This window comes from Elgaria multicarinata, chromosome 5, assembly GCF_023053635.1.
Source record: "Elgaria multicarinata webbii isolate HBS135686 ecotype San Diego chromosome 5, rElgMul1.1.pri, whole genome shotgun sequence".
In the NCBI taxonomy this organism is placed as follows: Eukaryota; Metazoa; Chordata; class Lepidosauria; order Squamata; family Anguidae; genus Elgaria; species Elgaria multicarinata.
In genome coordinates, this window is record NC_086175.1 from 57,547,672 (window position 1) to 57,563,272 (window position 15,601).

Sequence of the window (15,601 nt, forward strand, 5' to 3'; positions counted from 1 at the left end):
ACTTCTGTCTGTTTTGTTTTATATCTGGGAACGGTCACTTTCTTGACTTGCAGAGGCCTGCGATGACAAGGTTTGAGAATTACTTCTCTACTGCTACAACAATTGAAAACAACTGAATACTTTATTTATTAACATAAAGTAAATTGGGAAGGTTTACCCCAAAAGGTCACTTATGAATTTTTTAAACAAACATGTATCAACAGGGCTCACTAATTTCTACTAACTCCTGAAGAAAATCTCCTGCAAACTTCTTTTGAGGCAATTCATTGTGGAAGAGAGAATTTCTAGTTTTACCTTCTTCATTCTACAAAGCTATAAATATCTTATTTAAAATAATGGAATCTTACAACTGAAGCATGACTCACATCTGTTAAACCTTTGCTATGAGACTGACACTTCTCTTTGTCTATGGAAACATATGCAAAAGATCTGCACAAAGATTAGTGACCTTTCATAGCATGCAGGCCACAATGTTATATTTTAATATTACCAGACAGAAGGTTTATGGGGGCTTAATTAAACCTGCATACCACAGATCATTGTCCCCATCTGGTATTAATATAGGGATATTGAAGCAAGGTAACCCCTTTTTAATGCCTGTATTATGAACTGGTGTGCTAACCTGTATCCTGACAGTTTCTTCTGCATCAGAATAGGGACAAACAGACGTTTCTAATTAGAACTAAAGAAATCAACACAGTTGCTGTTAGGACAGATTCGAAATAGATGACACAGGTGCTTGGAGCACTGACCCTTATACACTTCCAGAATAGTTTCACAGAAAAAAGAGAAGGAACAGCAGCAGCAGCAGCTCAGTTTAAACATATGAACCCATTTAGTGGGAATGTATAGAGATTGGCTGGGAACACTTCGTTGAAAAGAGCAAAAGCACAGGGTATGGAAGTACTTTTGCTAGTACATTATAATGTAAGTATGATTTTTATTGGCTTTTTAAACATGATGCTTAGATAAGGTAAGCATATTTTCATAAAAGGAATAACTAGCCCTACCCAATGTAGCACTGGAACAAGGAAAGAAAATTAACTGAACCATTTACAAAATTGCAGTTTAGTCTGGTACACCAAACCTAAACACAGCTTTAGAAACTAAGCCACAATATTGCTACTGCCAGTTCACTTCCTTGACTCCTTGCTTGAACCAATTCAAGGACAGCTAATTTAAGAACAATTACGCTTTGCCATTACCAATGTGTTGAGTTTGTACTGGCTCATGGTTTGTTTTATTGATTCTGCTGTCTGCTGCAGTTTCTATTATGTTTTTTTTTATTATGTTTAGTTTATATTGAAGTTTGATCGTATTTCATTATATTAGCTGTCTTGAAACTTTGGCTGTGTTTGCATATAACAATAAGCCAGAATTGCTCACTTATCCTTTTTACTGTGAACTCATTTTCTTCTCTCTTCATGTGAGCAGGTAAAACAAACCAGAGATGGAAAGCTTCATGTGACATCCAAACCCAGGCTCCTGATTTTTTTCCTCCCAAATAAGCCAGGCTCGTAAGAGATGAGAGAAGCCAGGAGTATATGAGCTGCATGCACCAGCGCATTGTTTGTTCACAGCAAACCAGGATAAGCCAGACATTTTGGCTTATTATGTGCAAACGTGAACTTTTGTAAAACAGTGGGATATAAATCCATAAGAAAATAAAACAGAATACCAGTGATCATCTCTCCTGCATGATGCCCCGACTTTAGAAATCCAAAGACAGTTTTGGATTGATAGGCACAGTCCACGCAGGCTTGCACAGCCTGCTGAAGCACCACGTTCACAGGACCTGGTCCAAAATGATCAGGAAGCTGCTGAACCTTCTTTTTATCCAGATGTGGCCCAGAGTTTCCATGTTTGTTAACATAGACACAAACTGAAAGAAAAATAATAATGAATATAGACTTTTTTTAAAAAAAGTCTGAAACTTACCTTATATAGCAACAAGCAATATTCTGGATAAAAACTTATTCTTCAAACACTTGTGAGGCTGATCAACACTCATGCATCTGAACATCTTTTGCACATTGATATCTATCTCAAAGGATTGCCAATGGCTAAAAAATTAAGATGCATTTGAGGATAAAAATGTAAACATATTTAGAACCTGGAGATGTAATTGAGCGAAAGAACAGGAAGTTGGAAAAGCCAGTTAGCAACTAGGGCTGTTGGAGAAATGAGTTCAGATTTCTATGAATCTGACCTGCAGATTCCACAATGGAGCGGCTTTTTTCAAAGTCTTGAGGACATGCGCTAATTCACTTGTGCAAATGTGCATTTGCATTAATGAGAATTAGTGCAAGTAGAATGAAATTCTGGTAAAAAATCAGATTCTGTCAATAAGCAGACAACAGAACAAGATGCCTGACTAGGGAGAGAGATTATGACCACACCACACAGACACTCCAAATGCACATACACTTCTCTATCTCTGACAGAGCCAGAGAATTTATCAGGCTGGGCAGGGAAACAAGAGGCAAACCGTTCAGCCCCTCAGCAACATCACAGAACACATCCGAACCATTCAACCAATTGAGACCTCGCTCCTGCATGTAGGCAGGCCACTGCTAACCCTCACTGAGAGCAGTCATGTAATTTCTTACACGGACCTGAAGCTAAATGAGAGGCTGCTGACATCATGGGGGGTGGCAGAGGCATACATAGCTCCATTTTCCAATGATACTGCATGCTACGGGGCGTGTGATAGCAAGAAATAACGCTATGTATCCACCTCTGTTTCTGAAAGCCAGGCAAAGATGGAACAGCACGTGTTAGTTCAGTGTTAGTGCTCAAGCATGTATAAAAGGTGCTACTTTAAAAAAAGGTTTTAAAAAAATTGGATCACACTGTACATTCTTCAGAAAGTTATCAGCAAAAACATTTATCCAGTGGGTCAAATCCTTAAGTCAAATGAGGACTCAGATCCAGTGTCACACCCTCTTAGCTTTCTTCAGAACTCTGGGTTGGATCCAGTGCTGTCCTTATGCAGGTGGCCCAGGCATGTCGCCACTGGCAGCCGTGATGTAGTGCTTCTAAGGGCAAGCACTGAAACGAGTGGAAATAGTCACTTCCCAAAAGGGAAGGGGCCGTGCTGCAGTGCTTCTGAGGGCAAGCACTGAAACGAGTGGAAATAGTCACTTCCCAAAAGGGAAGGGGCCGTGCTGCAGTGCTTCTGAGGGCAAGCGCTGAAACGAGAGAGCGGAAGTTGTTTCTGCAAGGGGCAGGTCATGCCCCTTCCAGAAACAAGTGTTTCCGCTCACTTCTGCAGATGCCCCCAGAAGTGCTACATTGCGCCCGCCAGTAGCAGGAGCTGCGTGTGCATGGCCGCCATTGTGCCTGGGCCACTCTGCGCAAGAGCGGAATTGCATCCAACAGTCTGCTTCGTCTAAGCCCATTTAGACTTCTGCAATAGTTTTATGGTAATTCTGGAAGCATCAGCTGATGCCCCCAGAAGAGAGAAGCATGTTTTGTGTGCGCATGTGCAATAGATCACTTTACCTGTTGAAATGACAGCTGCCATTGCACCAGCAATGCTAGGCCCATCCTTGTGTATCTGAGGGTTACCGTTGTCCACTTTTGTAGAAGTAAGGGTAGGAGAAAACACTGGAGATTGCACTGGTAAGACTTTTTTCTGTTTAAAAAAAGAAGAAATAGCTTGTTTTATATTGAAATTTTAACTGTTCCTTCGTAAAGAAGATAGACCCCCTTCAAATCGACCCCCCTTCAAATCCTTGCCTGCTTAAACTACACTCTTATCTCTCTAAACTTTAGAATGCAATCAGAAGATCACCAAGATTGCAGCTGTACTACCTCAAGCCCCAAGCCACCATATTTCAGATGTTCTCTTGAATGGACAGAACGATGACCTCAACTTGGATCAACAACCATGTGAAAGCATTCGTAAGACTGGTTGTTGCACAAAAAGTCAACCCAAGATAGTGTCATCTTATCACGACTATATTATAATGGTTGCTTCAAGTAGCCTCAGTCAATAGTATGAATAATCACACTTGCATGGTTTTTTCTCTCATGGATGGAAAGTTGCTAAAACTAAAATGCATAAGAATGGCAAATGTCAATTTCAGTCTCCTTTACACTGTCCTTGTGAGCACTGACAGAAACAAATGGATCTGTTAGGCTGCAATCCAATACACACTTACTCCCAGCCAAGTGTGTGTTAGAAGCAAGTCCCAGTGAACTCAATGGAAGTACTTCCAAGTACACATGCATAGGACTGCATTGTTAATTAGTGAAACTAGACTGCACTGAAGAAGCTCTAGCCACTTAGAAAGAGACAAAGAGCCAACAACAAATTCAGCAAAGGGCTATTTCTTTTGGCAACCACATTCAGATTAACAATGAATTAGTGGCTCAAGATAAATTGATGGATTGATTGATTGAATTTCTATACCACCGAATAGCTGAAGCTATCGCAGAGATTTTACAAACTGGCAATCTAAAAGCAAGTACACTTGCCTTTGGCTAGAAAGACACTTTCTAAAACAATAAACCATGTCGTTTGCACTTCTTAAAAAGACTCTGACCTGCTAAGCCACTGTGGGGTGTCACGGCATGTGCCATGCAAACCAGCCCTCTGTGTTTACTAAAACACTTAGCATAACAGCTTGCACAAAATAGGAAGCAGGGGGAGAGAAAGAAACTGAAATAACGTGTGGGCGTTTAAAGCAATACAAAAGGAAAACATAAAATCCATCTCCTGCCATTAAATTATTATTATTATTTATTTATTTATATAGCACCATCAATGTACATGTGAGGGTAATGTGAGGGTAAACAGATTTGCTAACCTTCCTTCCTGGTTTTAAGCCTTTTTTCCTTGTTTTGAGATTTTCCTTATGAGATGTGTTTTTGGCCACAGGAGTATTTTTGGGGGACCTGCCTTTCCTAAGTACTGCAGATGGAGCTGATGGTTTTCCACGGCCAGGTTTCCTGCCTCTTGGTGCAGCAGCAGGAGCTGGAGGAGAGGATTTCTGTGGAGACTGCATTGAGCGCCGCGTCACTTTGGATGGGGAAGTCTGGGCTTTTGTATTGCTCTTTGTACTGGAAACTGAGGGGAAAGTTAAGGATTCTTGTATCAGACTCTAAAAGCAAACATCTAGATAGCAATATTTTTAAAAAAATAAAAATAAACTTCAATTGCTCTTTAAAATGTGCTCACAATGAAATATCTTCCAGCACTTGAGAGTTGAGTCCAGGATTGCCAACGTTTCAAACAGTGCCTTTACCAGCAGTTTGATGTGCAGAAATCTGCAAGTGATCATATTTATCTCTATGCTAGGAAAAGTTGATTTCTGTGCATCAAAATGTTGCCATAGTAGGGGTAGGCAATTCTGTGGTTGCCCCCCCCCCACACACACACACACTCCCCACCGGACCTCCTGATCATTTGTAGTCCCGTGGTTCATTTTATAAAAACCAAAGTGTGGAATTTAATCCCACCTACCCCATGTATCTCAGTTTCTGCTGCACTTATTTTTCTAGGATCAAGAATACCAGAATGACCTAAAATATGTTTGTCCATATCTAAATGCAGCTGATTCAATATATGAACATTAAAAACTGTTCAGTTCCCCCAAAATCCTGCTGGCATTATTTTGGACAAATTGAATATGAGATCTTTCAACTTGACGCAGCAGTGCACCAGGTCGTTCAGGAATAACCAAGGTTGCATCCTGTGCTTGTCTAAAACAGGAAAACTTTACAGAGAGAAAATACAACTTTGCAATAAAACTAGGGGTTTCATTACATGACAACACTACCTTTTAAATATGGGGAAACTGGCACAGCCTCTGCCAAGCTTCCCACGCTTAATTAAATCATCCTTCCTCAACCTGGTGCCCTACAAATGTGTTCAACTACAACTCCCATCATCCCTAAAGACCAAATAAATAAATAAAATGCAATCAACCACTTGTGGGTTTTTTAGGAAAAAATCAGACATTTTAACACTGTAACAATGTTACACAATGTTTAACCATGTAATAAATAAATAAATGTAATAAATAAATAAACACTGTACCATGAATATTTAGTGATAACATACACCCATGCAGGTTTAATTCCATATATTTTGATGTTGTTAAGGAAATATTCACTGATGCAAGATTTTAAAAATAAAATTTTATAAATATAAATGTACAGATTTCATTATATAAACATATCACACACACACAAACACAAAAACAGTGCAAATAAAACAAGTTCAACTACTTTCAGTTAAAGGCTTTTGTTATCGCACAAAACACAGTGCATCTCTCAAGACACAATTATTGTAAACACACAACACATTTTCTGAGAACAGAACAATCAATATGAACTTATTTCTAATATTTCTGGCAGTAAGCCCCACTGAAATCAATGGGACATACTTCTGAGTAGACATGTACATGTCTGTGCTGTAAAAGTAATACAAATTGCTAACAAATATGTTGTAAGAATATGTTTTGAGTTGGACTCTAGCCACTATGCCGGTCTGTGTGGAAATGCCAATAGATTATTGTAGAGCAAAATTCAGAGGGAATAACAGTTCACAACTACAAAGAAAAGACATTTCAATGCTGCAGGCTTTAAAAGAGTAAGTACAAGCTTTTACACACGCGAACCACGCACACTATCAATTCCTTCGAATAAGTGATGGATAGTACTTGCCGAACAAAGGCTGCAAATGCAATAATAATGAGGTTTTCCTGAAATGCCATATAAAAGTTAATTTCCTTTTTCCTACCTTTATATTCCAGAGATGCAAATGTCATTCATATTAGCCAGTGAGAAGATTCAGACCCAATCTACTTGCTTTTTTACTTTTAACTGGGACTGAGGCTGCAAAAGCAAATCAGGGACTAATCTCATGCTGCTTGGGCAGCGGGACTGAAATGTTACTCTAGCAAATCAGAATGAAGCAATTTGCATTTGTTGGTTTAAGAGAAAGAGAAAGGGGGAGGAAACAGAGTGGAATGGAGACTGCTAAAGCAATTCACATATTGTCTGTGGATTCTATTGACAGTGACCATCAGTCACCTGCTCATACTTCCTTCACCCCTGCCTTCAGGAGGAGATCAAAGGTTACATGGGGTCAGAGAATCTGGAAAGAAGTGAAAGGGTGTGTGTGTGTGTGTGGTTGTAAATATATATATACATATCTGCCAGCCCACTGCATCTGTAGACAAAGCTATCTCAACTGAGCCACAGGAGCCAAAAACCTTTAAAATGATTAGTTAGTTTCAATGGGGTTTGTTTAAAAATTAAAAAAGAAAGTGGTAGCGTCTCTTTGTAATTAATATAGAACATGTAGCTGGAAGGGGTGGAAAGCACTTTTGCACTTTTCAAGGGTACTGCTTTGCATCACAATGGCCCTCTCGACTCCACAAACAAAACAAAGCATTTTGTTTCTTGCAGCACTAGCAAAACAATTAAGACATCAACCATTCAGGCCTCTTGTGGCAGTCTAGCTATGCAGCAGCAGCCTCTGCTTATGTCTCTGATCCTAAGCAACAACTTTATTAGAGTCTTTTGAAAAAGAATCTTTGCAACCCACCAGGAAAACAAGAGAAACAGTGGAAGCAAAGAATGTTAACATGCCCTCCTGCATTCAGATTACTGATGGCTCATATAAGTTTTGGAAATACAGATAATTGTTTGCAAAGCTGTAAAAGCAATTAGGATATTTTAATTGCTCCCACAAGTATCACTATTGTACCATTGTTTTGAGATGGTTTCAAGTTATGTGAAAATATGCACTAAATATTCTGTGCAGATCCATCAAAAAGAAATTGTGTTCAGGGCTAAAAAATATTTCAAATGTATGGATACTGGCACCATCTTTTTGAGGGGAGAGGGGATGCTCAAGAGCTTACAATTTTTTTCCAGAACGATTCCTTTTAGGAGTCATACTAAACAGATTCAAAACAGTCCGCTGCCTTTGACTCTTCCTCTACTAGCAGCAGCCATTCCCTCAGGTCGAAGAGCAGAAGGAGAAAGGAAGCAGGGCCATTCCATCAACTCTGCTGAGAAACCAGCTCCTTTTGGCTCCTCTTCTCCCTGAACCGTTGTTATAAGAACTCAATCTTTAAGAACTGGTGCCTGGAGTTTGCTTTTTTCCTTTCCCTTCCCATCTTTTCCTTTCTTTTGTGCTGTATGTTTTAGAGTGTAAACCTGAGTGCAGAGATTGCCTTGCTTTTTACTGATTAGTGAAAACAAGACACCCATGATGGATCAGACCAAGGATCCATCTAGTCCAACATCAACCAGGGACCCACAAGCAGGACCCGCCCACGTTCCCCAGCAACTGTTGTATATAGGCTGACTGCCTCTGATATTGAAGGCAACACATAAGCATCAGGACTAGTAGCCATGTGTCAGACAACACAATAGTCAACGCAGTGTGAAAACTCCACTCAATGGTTGAGTTTTTAGGGGGTATTCCCCACATAACCTGTTCTAACTCCACCACTGTGTGACTGTGGGCTACCATGGAGTTGAGTAAAATCCATCATGACATTTGATTGACAGTTCCTCCGCCCTCTCTCCTCCCCCAGTCTGCCTGATGGTATCCATCAGCCATTGCTGGGGAGGGGGACACCAATCCCAGCAGCTCTCCTAGAGCAGCGCTCACTCCTTTCCCCACTCTTGCCAGGGAACTCTGTAGCCAGTGGGAAAAGTCAACTCAGTGCAATGGAAAACTTCATGGAGCCCACAACACAATACGCAACACAATGGTTGTGCAGGAACTCTCCTCTGCACAGCGTGGATATTCTGTGTGGAGTGTTTTCAACAACAACAAAATCACCACTGCGTGGAGTTTTCCCGCCAGACAACACATTTCTCAGCAGTGGTTTAAAACTCCACCATGGAGTTCTAAAACCACCGTTGAGAAACGTGTTGTCTGAACTAAGCCATTGACAGCCTTTGCCTTCAAGAATTTATCCAACTCCTTTTAAAGCCAGCCAAATTGGTGGCCATCACCATATCCTATGGCAGTGAATTCCATAGTTTGACTATGCGCTGTGAGAAGAAGTACTTCATTTTATCTGTCCTGAATCTCCCACCAATCAGCTTCAAGGGATGGCCCCGGGTTCTAGTATTATGGGATAGGGAGAAAAATGTCTCCCTACACACATTCTCCACACAACGCATCTTACTTCTAAATAGACATGTAAAGAATTACACTGCTAAAGCAATGAACATTAATGAACAGATTTAAATATAGTTAGTCTTAGGTTTTATTTCAATCTATTTTATTGCACCATTACATTATGATGAGAAAATTATCAAATGCAGACACATTCCTGATTATGCTCTCTATAGGTTTACTCAAAGCTTTAAAGATATAGGGCCCATTCAGAAGACACCTTAAACCATGGCTTTAAGCATGGTGGTTAAGCCAGAAAGCCAGGCCATGTTCAGAAGACACCTTAAACCATGACTTTAACCATGGTGAATTAAGGCTTTTTGGTGTCTTTAAGGTGTCTTCTGAACACAGCCTGGCTTTCCCGCTTAACCACTATGGTTAAAGCCATGGTTTAAGGTGTTTTCTGAATGGGGCCATGGCCGCCTTAAAAGCCACATAAGACCAGCTGAGCCTGAACCATGACATTTTAACAGATAAACTGCTTACCACTGTTCCCTGGTGGTTGTAGAGCATCTCCTGTTAAGTCGCACCAGCCAACTGGAAAGATATCCCGAGAATCATATTTACACCAATAGTCAAATGCCCCTCGCCAGCCGTCAAAGGTAATAAAAACTTCGTCTCCTTTAACACCACCAATGGTTGCAGGACATATTAAATAAGGGTTTTTCCTGTCTATCGCTTCTAGCTTCATTCCAACTTTAAAACAGTTTGGAGAAGGCTTTGGAGGTTCCTACCAAAAAAAGAGGCAAACATTTATGAAAAATGAAGATCTTAAATTAAATTAGTTTTATATTACCTTATAGTGCATGATTACTCAAGCTCCAAAAGATACACTTAACTGGACACTATGTGTTAAACATCTTTCCTATCTTTTCTATGAACCAGATCTCCGCAGTGGGGAAAATTGCATGCCTTAAAATTAAATGGCAGATTTTATTGAGTGCAAAGGTACGAAGAAAATTAAGAAAAAATGTAACAGCATGAAATTTGACATTTTTGTGAATTTATTATTTTAAGTTTTCCTGTTACTAACGAAATAAACAGAACTGCTAAGTAACATGAAAATTTTAATAACTGGTTAGTGAGAAAAAAAGGAAAAGGTTATATTATTGCTAAAATGACAAAATAGTTTCAAATGTCACACTTATCAATGTCAAAAGAGACCATGAATTGACCATTTACAACCTTCAAGATTATGTCTAAAGCATGTTTGTAAACTAGCAGGAGGCTCTCTTATAAAACCATTCAAACTTGCATGATGTGACTTCAATAGATGCTCAAGTGATGAATTGCTACCATGATAGAGTTTGATTCTTTCTTCATCCTTTCTTTTTTGGTTGCTTATTGGCTTAGTTTGTAAATTTGGAGGGGAAAAGCTAATATTCCATGTTCATCTTGAGCTTTTTTTGTATACAGCATTAATAAAAACGCTGTATACAAGCCTAAAAGCCTTATTTAAGTGCATGGCCTGATTTAAGGTCTTTGATGTCATTAAGAAAACAGATTAACTTTACTATTCCTTTCACAGTCTAGGTATATTATTTAATGCAAACACACACACAATTTTCCAAATAAACCCAGTTCCTTTTCTTGATAAAACACCAACTTAAATGCTTTTAGTTTGTGGGCAATTCAAAACAAAAAAGGAGTAGCAAGGTTGAGACTATCTGTGATAAAGGAGAGTATATTGCCTGTAGTTGACACATTTTAGTATATTGTTAGATGGTATAGATGTAGTGCCTATTTTCCCTTTGGCTCCTGTTCTTTCACGTGACCTCCCATTTGACATTTCACTTATTCTAGACCATTGCCCTTCTCTGCTGATTATATTCTGTGTTTCCTTGCTTTTGTCTTCAGCACTCTGCTTTCCCTGTCTAATTCAGGAATCTCTAAATACAATGTGTGTGTGTCCACAATGTTAGTATCTCAAAGGTTACAAAATCTGCCATTTCATCCTCTACTTCTAGGCACAGAAATCCCTTCAGTTCAGGTATGTAAGATTTATATTGGCTCCATTTTACACAAAATGCAAAAAATTCTTAATGCAGCAATAATATTTCACTCAGAACAGGAAACTCATGACTGGCCACTTTGGTCCACGAATTCAACATGAAAGAAGATAAATCACAATGTTTAAAAAGGAAAAATTGCTGAGAGGTAGTTTTGGAAGTCATACAATATGTTCCTTACCCATTTTCAATGAAATTTCTATTGACAAAAAGACATATTCCTCATATTTCATAAGCAGAAATTCATATTACAGGTATTAAGAATGTTTTCTGGAGTGTTATTTGTATACAAGAGTGACTGTGATTAGGAACAAAAACCATTTTAAAAGTGTTTTGAACATACTTTATGGTTATTCTCTGAGAGTAATCCAGTTTACTTTTTTTTTTGCCATATATGAATTAACTTGGTCCATTTGTCTAGGTTGCTACATGAAACTTACATATCTATAGGATCATAACACATTATGATACACTGACATTTAATATATTAATTTGATTTTTGTGAAATGTCTCTCAAATAGGCACAACACAAGCATAGTACATTTATCAATTTCAATTTGTCTCGAACTCATGACGTGTAAAGCAGGTTAAAAACATTTTATAACTAATACACACTCCTAACTGGAAACGAAGGAAAATCGGTTGCCCTTCCATTCAGATGACAAGATTCTTCTGTGTCCAGCTATTTTATATAATTACTTTGCCTTTTCATGCAAAGTAATGAAATTGATGCATTAGAATCCTCAACAAGCAAAGCAACTGCAGCCAAATTTCTTACTTTCTTAAAGAATGCTGCAGGTGCCATTTCAGCCCCATTTAGTGTTCTTAGGAGGAACATTGGCCAAGAAGATGCATTCATCTGGAAACCTAAATTGAAAACAATAGATTAATTGTGCACAACAGATTTATGAAATATGTGTTTAAGGAACAATATTATGCTATGGATATTACCTCCATAGAATAAATTTCAATTTAAAAACAAAAGATGAGTGTGGCCCTTTTCAGACAACACGCTAAACCATGATGGTTAAGCGTTTTGGACTAATCATTATAGCTTAGCGTGTCGGGTGAACCATTCCTAACCACGGTGGCTAAATAACCACATAACTCACTAACCACTTGCTGCAAAAGGGTTAGCAGCCTAATCATGGTTTAGCATGCTGTCTGAACAGGCCCTATGTGTGCAAAGTGTCTAAAAGCTACACTAAAAACTACAACCACAATTGAGCCAAACTAAGCTAAGCATCTGGTGCAACACATGGAAGTCTACTACATTTCAGGTTAGGGGAGAAACGGAGCATTTTGACTTGTGTTATATTACAAGAGGTATCAGATTACTGGAACCAAAAGGTTCCATTGCTTTTGGGCAAGATCAGTTTTGAATAAAGCTAACAGGCGGTAATTACACACGCAATTACCTCCCAGATTATACTATTGAACAACATGCTGTAAAACTGCCAATAGAAATGTTTAAAAATAAATAAATAATTCAACTAAGCAACCACATTTGATGAGAAATTAACAATTCTGCTAATATTTAGAAAACACAGAAGGACAAAATGCAATATAATACATTTTATCACAACCTCTCGTTGCAAGACTGCTCCACGCACACGTTCTTTTCAGGCTCTGAATACTACACAACATAGCCATCCCACACTGAGGCAGCTAAGCAGTACAAAAGGCTTGTCTCCCAAAGTTGCTCAGTAGGGATCAGTTTCTTGGAGACACAACAAAGCTATCTCCACATGCAGACAGGTTAGCAGGGGCCATATTTCAATTAAGCATCAGTAAATTAATTATAAACACACGTTTAATTTTGCTTCCATTTCGCTTGCTTGCTTTATATGTACCATTAAACAACAACTGTGGCTTTTGGATTCCTTTCCTGTCAGGACAGGTGGAAACATGAACATGTTGTGCAGATGTGAAATATTCTGGAGGAAAGGAACAGATAGAAAAACTGAACCTGAAAAGGGAGTGCTATTTCAAAGCGTAGTAGGCTAGGCACAGCTGAGTTGAAAAATAATGAAGGAGTTGAGTCACTCTGTGTAAGTCAACTACATAGAAAATTTGGGGGGGGAAGTGACATTTAGCAGTCATCTTTAACAGGTATGCAAGTCCTGGATAGAACAATGAGAGTAAGTAAGGAACAAGACTGAGGAATAATTTTTAAAAAGGGTTATGCCAATGTTCTGGTTTTAGGGCAGGGAATTTGTCCTTTTAAAAATTCTCTGTACTGACAGCCATCTCCCCAAAGCACAAAAATCCCGTATATTTACATGCAATAGGGGATGCTGCTATCACTTCAAAGATGTAATTTTAAGTCCCCTTGGGGGCTCTATTTGGGCCAAAAGGTGACTCATAAATGCACAGATAAAAATAATAATGCTGGAGCTATCATATAAAGTCACATTGACACTACAAAATATAGGGCTGTATTCCATCGTGAAAACATTTTCACTCTGGCACCTGATGTTTGTCAATCCCTGCTACCCACTGCAGCCCCTGCTCCTGGAGGTTCAGGCAACCCTTCAAACTAGAACATTATGTGATGTAACACAGAGGGCTGCAGCAGGTGCAATTGGGGGGAAATTCAATGCCCTGCCCTGTGCAAAGCCATCATCAAGTACAACCCATAAATAAGGTTTAGTCTACTCTGATTCTCTTCATTTCTGGTTGATTGAAATAACAATTATAACTTCAAAGCAAATTGCGATGTCATACACATAAGTACAGCCATACTGGAACAGACCAGGTTAAGACTCATAATTTATTACCTAGTGGAGGCTGAAGCATCCCTCCTTTCTTCTCACAGTTTCCAATTTGCTGTATGTCAGATGAATCCACCAGCCTCCAAAAGTCATTTTTGTTGTCACTTCCATCAAGCCGCAACCTTAATCTGGCACCTGTGATTCCAATAACGGTAGCTATACACACTGAGGTAACATTGCGAGGGTCATGAGCTTCCAATTTCATCCCCACTTTGAAATCATTGCTAGGTGGAATCCTAGACTACAGGAAAGGAGACATAAGACATTTATTGCGCTGTGTTCTCACGAAAGAGTCAGTAGTACTTTTTGGCTTGTAGGAAATGATTCTCATCAGTCTGGGAGCTTTCCTAAGCTTTCTGACCGCTATAATTAATTACTTCTCAACCTTTTGGGCTAACATCAAATCTATGTTCCCAATTAAATCACTAGAAAAATTTCTGGCACCTAAATACTCCACTTTGGAGAGGTTTTTTTTTTTAGCCCTGGGCAGTTACCCCACATATACTAAATGTAGTTTAAACTTATAAATAATCTGTAAGTTTAACAAAAGATTTGCAGTTGCTATTGTATTCTCACATTTTAAGGTAGGTTAAGCTAAGAGATAGTAGCACACACAGAACCACTCTATGAACTTAATGGCTCAGATACCTCATATCCAAGTCTAATATGTGATCTACTGCACCAGGTTTGTTTCTTACCTAAATTCATACTTTGCACTACTATAATAAGCTGACATTTCTACCCTAAGTAGAATCATAGAATAGCAGAGTTGGAAGGGGGGTACAAGGCCATCGAGTCCAACCCCCTGCTCAATGCAGGAATCCACCATAAAGCATCCCTGACAGATGGTTGTCCAGCTGCCTCTTGAAGGCCTCTAGTGTGGGAGAGGCTACAACCTCACCAGGCAACTGATTCCATTGTCATACTGCTCTAACAGTCAGGAAGTTTTTCCTGATGTCCAGCTGGAATCTGGCTTCCTTTAACTTGAGCCCGTTATTCCGTGTCCTGCACTCTGGGAGGATCGAGAAGAGATCCTGGCCCTCCTCTGTGTGACAACCTTTTAAGTATTTGAAGAGTGCTCTCATGTCTCCCCTCAATCTTCTCTTCTCCAGGCTAAACAGGCCCAGTTCTATCAGTCTCTCTTCATAGGGCTTTGTTTCCAGACCTCTGATCATCCTGGTTGCCCTCCTCTGAACACGCTCCAGCTTGTCTACGTCCTTCTTGAATTGTGGAGCCCAGAACCGGACGCACTACTCTAGATGAGGCCTAACCAGGGCCGAATAGAGAGGAACCAGTACCTCACGTGATTTGGAAGCTATACTTCTATTAATGCAGCCCAAAATAGCATTTGCCTTTCTTGCAGCCATATCACACTGTTGGCTCATATTCAGCTTGCCAAGTATCCCCCATCTTGTAACTGTGCCTTTGGTTTCTATTTCCTAAATGTAGAACTTGGCATTTATCCCTATTAATTTTCATTCTGTTGTTTTCAGCCCAGCACTCCAGCCTATCAAGATCACTTTGAAGTTTGTTTCTGTCTTCCAGGGTATTAGCTATCCCATAAGTACATACGAAGAGTCATGCTGGATCACCCCAAGGGTCCATCTAGTCCAGTGGTTCCCAAACTTTTTCAGGTAACCACCCCCTTGGTTCCACAAACTCAT

The 15,601-nt window shown here is 39.4% G+C and overlaps 1 protein-coding gene across 1 annotated transcript in view; it reads right to left on the reverse strand.

Annotated features, from left to right (window-relative positions):
• The window catches only part of SCML2 (Scm polycomb group protein like 2), a 46,474-nt gene that overhangs the window by 14,709 nt on the left and 16,164 nt on the right, over positions 1–15,601 (reverse strand). Inside the window, exons 4-9 of the mRNA XM_063126425.1 lie at positions 13,944–14,178; positions 11,942–12,030; positions 9,641–9,884; positions 4,815–5,074; positions 3,505–3,637; positions 1,679–1,882 (exon numbers count right to left, since the gene is read on the reverse strand). Coding sequence (XP_062982495.1) covers positions 1,679–1,882; positions 3,505–3,637; positions 4,815–5,074; positions 9,641–9,884; positions 11,942–12,030; positions 13,944–14,178 — 1,165 coding nt within the window. The remainder of the gene's footprint in view (positions 1–1,678; positions 1,883–3,504; positions 3,638–4,814; positions 5,075–9,640; positions 9,885–11,941; positions 12,031–13,943; positions 14,179–15,601) is intronic.